The sequence below is a fragment of the Pygoscelis adeliae genome, unplaced genomic scaffold, assembly GCF_000699105.1.
Source record: "Pygoscelis adeliae isolate BGI_AS28 unplaced genomic scaffold, ASM69910v1 Scaffold45, whole genome shotgun sequence".
NCBI lineage: Eukaryota > Metazoa > Chordata > Aves > Sphenisciformes > Spheniscidae > Pygoscelis > Pygoscelis adeliae.
Genome location: NW_008825114.1, coordinates 3,216,181 through 3,227,471, shown reverse-complemented (window position 1 = coordinate 3,227,471; position 11,291 = coordinate 3,216,181). Strand labels below are relative to the sequence as shown.

The window sequence follows — 11,291 nt, the reverse complement described above, 5'->3', positions numbered from 1 at the left end:
CTTCTTGTAGTGAGGGGCCCAAAACTGAACACAATATTCGAGGTGCAGCCTTACCAGTGCCGAGTACAGGGGCACGATCACTTCCCTGCTCCTGCTGGCCACACTATTTCTGATACAGGCCAGGATGCCGTTGGCCTTCTTGGCCACCTGGGCACACTGCCGGCTCATGTTCAGCCGGCTGTCGACCAGCACCCCCAGGTCCTTTTCCGCCAGGCAGCTTTCCAGCCACTCTTCCCCAAGCCTGTAGCGCTGCATGGGGTTGTTGTGGCTGAAGTGCAGGACCCGGCACTTGGCCTTGTTGAATCTCATACAGTTGGCCTCGGCCCATCGATCCAGCCTGTCCAGGTCCCTCTGCAGAGCCTTCCTGCCCTCGAGCAGATCAACACTCCCGCCTAACTTCGTGTCATCTGCAAAGTTAAGTAAGAAGCAGCTCACAGTGCTGAATGTTTTGAAGAGTCTGTAACAGTCAGCAAACTAGTGTTACCGGGAGCCATGTTGTTCATTTACAATGCCCTGCGGGTATAGTGAAATTCTTCCTGGAAATTGTGCAGGTGAAGCCTGTGAGTGGAGAGCCTAGTCTTCATTTTAGTTGATGGAGTGGGTGAACATGAGAGTACACATGAGGATGTATAAAGATCTGTCTTTTGTATTCTGTCCCTACCGTGATAATTGTGGCTAACTTTTGCACCAGAAGATCTCTATGAGGTGATAGAAGGTGTAAATATAAGGGCACAGTCTGTCCCTGAGAAGCAGCCCTTTAAAGCGTTGCATGGGGTTGTAGGCATGCAATCTCTGTTGGTCTAATGATGCTTCAAAAAAGGAGCCCTCTAGGGTGACTAAGAAATACGTGGGGGTTCACTGTGTCAGCTTTAACTGGGCACAGAAAAAGTAAAATACAGCAAAATCCACTAAAACCAGGGGGTTACAGTTTTACTTTTATCAATTGGGTGTCTGAAGCTGCTCTCTAATCCCAGTCTAACACTGTATTTAGGTCAGCGAAGGAAGTGGCAGTCTCTCATCATTCAGTTTCCCGGTTTCTGGGTCCAGTGCACCTGAGGTCTTTGAAAGTGGTCTGAAGAAGAATACCAGTAAGGTTTCTTTGGTGCTTTCAGTATTTTATACATGTGAACTGGTAGCTGAGATCTTTCACTTTCTCTAAAATGTTGTCATTATGTGCTGTAGGCCTGAAAGTGATTCCTTAGTCATTAAGATGCTGCAGGGGTGGTTATTGTACAGTACCTCAGACATATCTTCGAACAGCTTTTTATAAAAGAAACTAGCAGCTTGTTATACAAGCAGTTTAGATGTTGAGAATCTAAACTGAGCCATAATTTTCTATTTAATCTGAATACGTCTTCAGTCAAGCTGTCTCATTCATAGAAATCTGGATACTGTATAGTTAAATTCAAATAGATATGGAATAGCTGTCCATATCTAAGTAACTTAGAACAAAGTTACTTCTGACCAAAGTATTGCTAGCAGATAATAGTTTTTTCTATTCTATTTGAGCATGCTTAGCAGTCTTATTCCAAAAGATATTTAAACGGAGAGAATGAATGACTTTCTCACCCATTCTAGAAGTATTTCAATCCTGCTAATTTAATGACAGCCACTTTCAAAATCTGCTTAAAATGTATGTCTATAATAAAGCAGCAGAAAGTTAGAATCATCATAGTGGTTTGGATAACTTTAATGGAAAAGTTTCCTAAAAATGCTCGTTTAACTTTTCTTTTTTTTAATTCATTTGACAGCAGCTTCTGAAATACAGGGACTAAGAACAGTTGAAATAAAAAAGGTAAGTTACAGCGTGAAGTGGTATGTATCAGGAACAGGTGTGTTTACAGAAAGGAAGAAGTCTGACCCTGTTAATCATTTTGAGAGAGGAATTGGTGTGGCAATAGCTAATTAATTTGCCTGTCTTTTCAGGTCAAGACTGCATGATCTCCACTGCCTATATTTTTATGTAATATCAGTGCGATTTATGCTATCACATTTTGTGACCTGTTTTGAAAGCAAAAGGAGGAAGGATTAGTAAGAGATAATGGGACCTGGTTTTACTGTTATCAGACTGAGTTAAATCCAGACTCTGTTTTAGTGAAGTCAAGGGAACTGTACTAAAATTGCAAGCCTGTTGTTTTGTATTTCATACTTTTCTTCACACGTGTTTTTAATGGGTACACTCGTACATGACAGCTGCCAGATTTTCAACTGAGGAATTCAGTTGACTTCATTATTTACAGGAGCATGAGATCTGAGTCACAGACTGCCGCTGATTGTCCAAAATATTGATGTTTGATTTAGCGTGGCATCTAGTTCACTTGATTACATGGATCGTATTTAGCCAATTCCTTTTTACATTAGACTCTGCAAATACCAGTTTACAACAGCAGTTTTTGCAGTTAGGTAGTAGGGTGTTGTACAGTAGTGAACAGCTAGTTTTGTTCTTCAACAACAGGACACTAGGGGGAGCATAAAGATTAATTCTAGTCTTTGGGAGGTTCATAATAGGAGATTGCTTGTCCTTAATATTGTCTGTATCAGTCCCATCTGTCCAGTTTTCCTTGTCCAGACTTTCTGTGCTGGCATTAAGGGTCTGGTGCTGAATTCTGTAAGTATTTAGTTTGGTTAAGATAAAACATACAACTAAGTCGGCAAATTGTCACCTACTACTGATAGGAAGAAACATATATTGTGCTCTCTGTTCTTTCTTGAAGTGATACAAAGTGTATTAGCTTAAAAAATGTCTTGAGACATAGGAATTCTGATTTTCGTAAGATAGGGCCTTTAGTAATTTTTTGAGATAAGCCTACAATTCTCTGTATGTGTTTTTCTTTCCAGAAAAATCTAATCTTTTTTCATGACAATAACAGGGCCCTGCAGATTCACTAGGAGTGAGCATTGCTGGAGGTGTAGGAAGTCCTCTTGGAGATGTTCCGATATTTATTGCCATGATGCATCCAAATGGAGTTGCAGCTCAGACTCAGAAACTCAGAGTAAGTTAATTGTTAAGAAGGTTGCGAAGACTGCACGGGTAATGCACAGTAATTACTCTAGGCAGGCAATAAATTAGCAGTTTAATGATACAGTCATAAGTGCTTTTGGCTGTGACAAGAATTTTTGCTGTTTGGATTGACGAAACGTTAACTCAGATTGGTAGCATGGTAAAAGGTAATTGCTGAAAGATACTGACTTTGGGAAGGAAGTCCTAAAGCAACCTTGGCTCATAGAAGTAGTCAGCTTGTGAAAATTAAAAGTAGAGAAAGTGGTTCAGAATGATGGATTCTGTAAATGAGCTCCACTACAAGCGTGGTGGACATTCCTGCAACTGTATGTATGCAGTCTGTTTTATCTCTCATGTTTTCTATGCTTATCTGTCTTAGGATAGAGACAGTACTTTTTAGGTTCTGAGTTAAAGTGGGAGGTCTTATCTGATACAGCACTTACGTGCATACTGTATCAGTACTGTATTCAACCAACCAGAGGTAGCTGAATTTGACTCATGCTCCTTGGAAAATGGACAGTGTTATTTCAGGATGAATTCAAACATATAATCTCTGATGATAATTTACTACTTCAGTCTGTCTGTCTTCAGGTGACTTGCAAAATGCACCTCTTCTTTTACATGCTGTATATTTCTGGAGTATTAGAATCAATTCTCTAAAGCATCGTTACTTTTTTACACTGAATACACTAAACCAGTGCAGTTTGCTAATTGTGATGTTGAATTTTATACCTTTTTATTGGGTCATTATGTAGTTCAAAGGTGATTTGCCTTCGAGAGAAAATGTACGGTGAACAGTTGCTAATTTCTTTCTTCCTGCCCTATATCACTGATAAAGTCTGGCTAAAAGCAAGTACACAGATCTGCTATTGTTGAAATAAAGTGACAAATAAGTCTAGGTAACTAAACTTACTGTTAGTTAGATTTTCTACATTTTGTTCTGCAGGTTGGGGACAGGATTGTTAGCATCTGTGGAACATCTACTGAGGGCATGACTCACTCCCAAGCTGTTAGTCTGTTAAAAAATGCTTCAGGCACTATTGAGTTGCAGGTAAAAAATCTTCAGTGACATTTGAAATATTTTCTGAATACTATTTTGCCAGCTGCTACAATGAATTATTTTAATGTCAGCATTCTCATCTTACCGGTTTACGAAACTCTGTTCCTAGGTTGTAGCTGGAGGAGAAGTAAGTGTCATAACTGGTCAGCAGCAGGATCCACCTACGTCCAATCTTTCATTTGCGGGACTAACTTCAACGAGCATTTTTCAGGATGATTTAGGGTCAGTAACTATAGAATATACAACTTCTGTAGCCTGTTATTTTAGGTGGAACTCAACCTAAAAGACTTACAAATTCTAGCAAATAATGGATGAAATCGTTTGACTTAATGATGACTTAAAGATTTGGTATACATGGGACCTGTAGGCTATAGGTCCTCTTCTGCATTTTTCATGGTGTGATTTGCTGTGCTGCTTTATTTTGCCCCTCCGTAGAGTTATGATGTGATTTGATTTCTTCTCTGTAAATACAGCCTCCTTTGTTTCACTGAGCCTTGGTGGCTGAGATTAATTGATATGCCCGAAATGTTTTTTCTCAGACTTAAATAGCAAGGCCCTTTCCACAGTGGTACCTGTGTTTCCATAATGTGATTTCTAGCACTGGGCAATCAGGAGCATCGAATTTTTCTGGTATACAAGGTATACTGCTTCTGGTATACTGCAAGGTACAGCTATGTAAATAGGTTTCGCCTCAAACTCCGACGTAAATCTGAGGCATTTTTCTTCTAGGAACATCTAGGAACAGTGAAAGAGAGAATGCAGTTCTTTAGCCACACAGATCTACTTCAAAAGACAGAACTTCAACATTTCTTATAGTCAAAGTATGTGTGGGGAAAAATACCTATAAATAGTCTGTATAAACGCATACATACCAATACACAGTCATATATTAGAGGCAGAGAGAAGCAATTAAACCTTACAACATAAACTATTGGGGCTAATCTGAGATGTTTTTTAGGAGGTGTAATGGGTTACAGGACTTTTTAAAGTAGATGTTTGTTATGGAGATTTGAGGTACTGGTATTGGCATCTCTGCTTCGCTAGTAAGCACTGTTAGTGGGACGTTGCAGCCATAACTGTGCTCTGAGCTGGGTGCAAGAGGTGTTTGAAAGAGCTACCTTTAAGAAATAATGAGGGCATTAGGCAGTTACAGTGTTTTGAGTATGTTTAGTATGAACTAAAATAGCCAGTTCGTTATAATAAAAGCATTTGTCATTATAGTGGAAAGAGCAATGTATTGTTTAGTTTGAAAGGAAAAATGTTTTTTGTTGCATATTCTACATGTTAAATCATAAGTTTAGACAATATTGCAATACTCTTTTTCCTTTTCTTAGACCTCCTCAGTACAAGACCATTACCCTGGATAGAGGACCAGATGGCCTAGGCTTTAGTATTGTGGGTGGTTATGGTAGTCCCCATGGAGACTTACCCATTTATGTGAAGACAGTGTTTGCAAAGGTAATTTGTAAATTTGTTCAGTCAATCCATATATTAGCTCGTTCACGGCAGCTACTGTCTTAAATCATGGCCTGAGTTTGAAGCCAAAGGATTGTTACAGTTTCTCACAGCTTTTCTGCTTGAGTGCAAGTGCTGGTCAAAATGTGCTTGCAGCATTTAAAGGCTATAGTCTTAGGAAGATTCTGAATTTCCAAATGCGACTCTGCACATGGCAGAGTCTTACTCAACTCTCAAAACTGGAACTGTGCACATACTTATAAGAACAACCCCCTTGCCTTATGTTTAGAGTGTGTTTTCTTCAGGTAGTGGAAGGGACTGTTTTATTTATTTTGACTGAGAGTCTGAAGGGTAGACCAAGATAAAATAATTGAACTTGGTCTGGACCTTTGGAGAAGTTCAGGTACTGACCTGGATTTGATAGTTTGGACTTCCTTCCCTAGGGAACAACCCTGAGTCAGAAAAAAAATGGAATCAAGAATCCCAAACTTCTGTGGTAAATCAAAGTACAGAGCTGGGTTTTGATTATTGAATTCTTCTACCAGTTGGTGAAAACTTCTTCAGGTCTTGAAAATCTTACTTCTATGATAGTAGAGTTAAATGTTATACTAGTTGGACAAACAGGGATGAAGGAATATAAAAATCCTGTAGATCTGATTTCAAGATGTTGTGAAACTTAGGGCAGGGCATGTACTAGCAGGCTGTACTACAATTGACTGTAGTTGAATCATTGAAAATCAAAAAAGGTTTAAGGGTTTTTGTGCACTGAACCCATCTTGTTCAGACCATAAGGACAGTGTGGCAGCGAGAAGAAGAAATGCATGAGTTACATGTTGTCTCGTTTCAGGGTGCAGCAGCAGAAGATGGACGCCTGAAGAGAGGGGATCAAATCATTGCTGTGAATGGGCAGAGTTTAGAAGGGGTGACCCATGAGGAAGCAGTTGCAATCCTGAAAAGGACAAAAGGAACAGTCACTTTGACTGTTTTGTCGTGAACTGGCTGCCCAAAGGGGTAGGGTCAATAAGACTATATTATTTACATTCCGCATAGCAAAGAGAATGGAAATGTTTATATAGCCTTCTTGCTCTTCCAGCTTCACAGGACTGTGTTACAACACTGAAGAAAAATAACACTTAACCATATTTTTGTATACAATAGAAGTATTTCTCTCACTGTCAAACCACTGGGATGGAGTTATGTCAACTATGGAAAGACATGGGTATTTTTCCTATCATTATTATTATAACAAATGCTTGTAAGCCACAAAAAAAAAAAAAAGAGGAATGTTTGCATTAATAACCACACAACAAAACTGGAATGTTTTGCTAAGAGGCTTTGGATAGTTGAAATATGTTGGAAAAATGATAAAGTCAACAAGGGGGTGGCATGGGCAGCAGTAGTCAGAAAACAGAAATAAGGTTATTGAAGAAAGAAAGTATTAACAAAATATGGAATTCTGGGAAAAGAAGGAAAAGTATGTAATCTGGAGGCAGGTGATTAATGGACTTAGATGGTTATTTGTATTATTTCACAATGCCCAGTAGGAGGAGCTGGGAGGGTGACTTGGGTGGTTTTTTTTGCTTTGCTGTTTGTGTGTTTAAATTTCCTAAGTCATGGTGTATCAAAAAAAAAGAAAAATGTGTTTTAATTTGGCTTAGGTCTGAGGGTTCGCGTTTTTGGGTTTTTTTGAGGCAGGGGTGTGTGTGTGTGTGTGTGTTTGTTTTGAAAGGAGAGGACTTATGCTCAGGGCTGAAAAATCCTTTTGCTAGTGGAAACTACTGCTGAATGAGAGTGCCCAGCAACTGCAGTATTAGAAGAACTAGACTTTTCTTTTATAATAGTAGTGTATTCTAGCCTATATGGGTGTGAAAGCAACCTTCCCAGTATGAAATGTGCATAAGCAAAGGTTGTCCAACAACATGCAAGATTAACTACAGGTTCAGTGCAGACGTTTCTGTGAGCTGCTTGAATCAGAGCTGTGAACAAACCACTCAGGGCAGGTTTACTTAGCTGCAGGCAGAGACTTCTGGATATTGGTTAAGGCAAGGTGGAAGAAGTTGATGTTATGGTGGTGCTGCTGTTATCCCTAGCAGCAAAGGTAGAGTCCTCCTTGGACTGAGGAGGCCTAAAACCAGGAGTTGAGTGTGGGTAAAAGGCTGAAAACCCTTCCCAGTGGAGGTGAGTAGTAAGACAGCAGTGAAGGTCTTTCTGCATCAGCATTAAGCAGAAGAGGAGATTTGAGGGCCACAAATACTGGGTTATTAATTTTAGAGGAACAAATACAAGACAGTGTCTAGAAAGTACGATGCAATGATGGAGCTGTTCTTTGGGCAGCAGTGTGGTCAATAAATTTATCAGCATCCTCAGTTTCCTAAGTTGGGATCCTCACTAAAACTTTATCCAACAACCGTGCTCACTGAAACCCTTAGCCGATTGTAGCTTGCCTTTGCCTCTGCTCCTTCAAACTGGCTCTTAGGAATCTGGTGGATAAAGCACACTTTGCCCATGATTTACCTTCCTGCAGAAATTTGCCAAGTCTTTTGAGGGAGAAGGATACCTAGCTAATTAGCATGCTAATTAGCAGCAAGACCCTTTGTGTTAATTAGCAAAAAAAAATTGTAGCATGAAGGCCACCAATGTCAGTTGTCATTTAAGAGAAATCTGAACTGGAAATGCAGGCCATGGTCAGGCCATTATTAGGGGAAGATACAAAAGACTAGCATTTGTTTTAGTGGGACACAAAAACAGTATTAGGAATGTCTGTGAAATAGTATTAACAAATTGATAGCTAGGTCTAAGTGAATTAACTAGAAAAAAACACCCTTTTTGTCTCTTTAACTGTTCTAGAAGTTACACTGTGATAGACTAAGATAAAAGAAAACAGATGGTATCGTTACTGGATGCTGTTGTTATTGAATTGCTTTTCTATACTTATTCCTTGGCTAGAGTGAGAAATGCCTACATTAGAGTATGTAAAGTCACTTTAAATAGTATCTATATTTGTAACAGAAGTAGTGTACAGATATTTTGTTACTGCTGTTGTGTCTAAATAGAGGATTTAAGTTGAATAAATTCCAAACTGTCATGATCAAGAAATAAAGTTGCAGGTGTGTTTCTGGTTGCTTTACAATGGCATGCTTGCATTGTTCATTCTGTTGTGAAAGACTAATTCAAAAGAATTTAAATTAATAGCAAAAAAAATGGCATTACTCTTTATGTGAACCTTAAAGCATCTGCTAAAAATTGCTTTATTTGGATTTTAAGATTTTATCTTCACTTGCAAACTCTTAGGAAATCCATGAGACCAGATACCAAAACTATCTAGGGATTAATATGAAGCTGCCTTACTTTTTTGAAACAGACAGCATTAATCTTTGTTCAGTTTAAAAAGCATTCCTTCAGGCATGGGACTTGCCATGAGGGATCAAAACAGTCAACCATGGAGCCTGGGACTTTGCCTTTAGCTGTGACCCACGCTGCTGCTTCAGAGCACAGGATCTCCCCCAAGCCCCACACTGGGAAAGCTGTTGCATGACAGCTGCTTAGTGGCTGCCATGCACTGGACCATGAGGTGTGATAAACTTTGTAGGCTTAGGATGTTTGGTTTTCTTTATCATTTGGTATTCAACACAACTTCCATATTGCAGGGGTTAGTCCTGACTTGGGCGGAGACGTTACACGACGTAGTCACTCACGGGCGTGAGATGGGATGGACTGATCCAGGCGGTGGCGCGGAGGGGAATAGGAGGGTTCGACAAGCTAGCCAAAACCCCCACGCCGGATGGCCTCCCCGCAGGGAGCCTGCACCTTCCCGAGATAGACCAGATCGAGCTCACGATCTGGGAAGGAATGACCTTTGGCGAAAAGCGTTAGCACTGGGAGTACCCCAGACGATGCTGCACGGGCAACCCACCGATGCATGGGCAACCCACCGACCATATCCAGAAATGGGTGGAATTGCTAGAGGGAAAAACCAAAGATCAAGGGAGGACACTGGCAACCACCCTCCCTCACAGTAGCACAGACACAATTAACCCTTTTGCATCCTTGCGAGGGGAACTGAATGAGTTAAAAAACTAGAAGCCGCGGTTTAGGGTTCAGGCCCCCCACTCCGCACTGGTGAATTCCTGCCAATGGTCTGCTGACAAGAAACCTTATATTCATATCCCTGTGCGTCCAAAGCGAGTAAGTTTAGAGTTCTTAATTGATACAGGGGCCCAAATTAGTGTTCTAAATAAGCAACAAGCCAATGAGTTAGGAATTAAACCATTGAGAAAGACTATAAACATAATAGGGGTGATGGGTGCAGCAGGAAAATGTCCCATAGCTCAGACTCAACTTTGGCTACCTGGAGAAAAGCGGATGATGGCTGTGGAGGTGGCTCTAAGCTGGATTTGATATTAGCAGGCAAGCGATGGTGTTTACCTAATGGCAAGGTGTGGAGTTTTGGAGGTAGAGGAGCAGAGGCTGTTCATGTTAGGACTCTGCAGCTTGCTCCTGCACTACTGCTATCTAAAGTAACCTGCGTTTCTCAATATCTGCTACCCACCACAGCTAAACAGGGCATTTGAGAGGTAATTAGTGACCTCAAGAAGAGACAGATCATACGTCGCACACACTCCCCCTATAATTCTCCAGCCTGGCCAGTTCGTAAGCCAGATGGGTGGTGGCGCCTCACGATTGACTATCAAAGATTAAACGGTAATACCCCACCGCTAACGGCTGCTGTCCCGAGTCTAACCTCAACAGAAACAGCAATACAGGCAGCCACCCAGCCGTGGATGGCTGCCCTGGATGTCAAGGATGTATTTTGCATGACCCCATTAAGAGAAAAGGATAAGCCTCAGTTTGTCTTTACTTGGGAAAGGACCCAATACACCTTTAACCAACTCCCACAAGGATACAAACACTCGCTCACTATTGCCCACAATGCCTTGGCCAAACTCCTCGACACAGTGGAGGTACCATCAGGCATCCCCATATATTAGTAAATAGACAACATCCTAGTTGGTGGAGGTAATAAAGAACAGGTAGGACAAGTGGCCAAAGCCATCTGGAACCAGTTGACTAAAAACGGGCTAGACATTCCGCCTTCCAAATGTCAAGGTCCTGGACAAGAAATTGAATTCCTAGGAGCCTGGTGAATAGCTGGAGCAGTTGCGGTGCCTGATGACACTTACCAGCTATTGAAAAAGGGCAAGCTCCAGGCAATAAGACAGAATTACAGCAATTGTTAGGTACAATGGGCTATTGGAGAAAATATATGTCAGGGTTTTCAGTGATGCTTGCCCTTTATATGACTTGCTCTGAAAGAATAAGGAATGGGATTGGACTCCATGGCATACAGAGGCCCTTAATGTCCTAAAGGATGAACTTAAGACCTATCAGAGGCTAGGCCCACTACACTCACAAGACCCATTGAGGGTAGAATGAGGGTTCACAGAACATGCCTATTGCGGTATATTTCAAAAGGGACCGAGGGGGGTGGCTAGACCTTTATTACTCTCTTCTAATTCAAGGAAGCTGAACAACGGTACTTGGAATGGGAGAAGGGACTCCTCTCACTTACCAGGACAGTTAAGGAGGCGGAGAGGTTACGTACTTTGCAAGACATTATAGTGCAAGGCCCTTTTCCTCTGCTGAATTTGATCCTCAAGGGATCACCCCCTCCTGAGGGAGTGGCTCAGAAGGCCACGATACAGAAGTGGTATGCCTATCTAGAGGGAGTTAGCCAGTCACTGTCATTAAGAGAGGGCCCAGTCAAAGCTTCTGAGC

At 41.1% G+C, this 11,291-nt stretch overlaps 1 protein-coding gene across 1 annotated transcript in view; it reads left to right on the top strand.

Annotated features, from left to right (window-relative positions):
* Positions 1-6,935, top strand: part of MPDZ (multiple PDZ domain protein) — an 88,124-nt gene extending 81,189 nt beyond the window's left edge. Inside the window, exons 39-45 of the mRNA XM_009328157.1 lie at positions 992-1,088; positions 1,752-1,795; positions 2,871-2,993; positions 3,948-4,052; positions 4,171-4,283; positions 5,396-5,519; positions 6,364-6,935. Coding sequence (XP_009326432.1) covers positions 992-1,088; positions 1,752-1,795; positions 2,871-2,993; positions 3,948-4,052; positions 4,171-4,283; positions 5,396-5,519; positions 6,364-6,510 — 753 coding nt within the window. The 3' untranslated portion in view covers positions 6,511-6,935. The remainder of the gene's footprint in view (positions 1-991; positions 1,089-1,751; positions 1,796-2,870; positions 2,994-3,947; positions 4,053-4,170; positions 4,284-5,395; positions 5,520-6,363) is intronic.
* Positions 6,936-11,291: the final 4,356 nt, after the last annotated feature.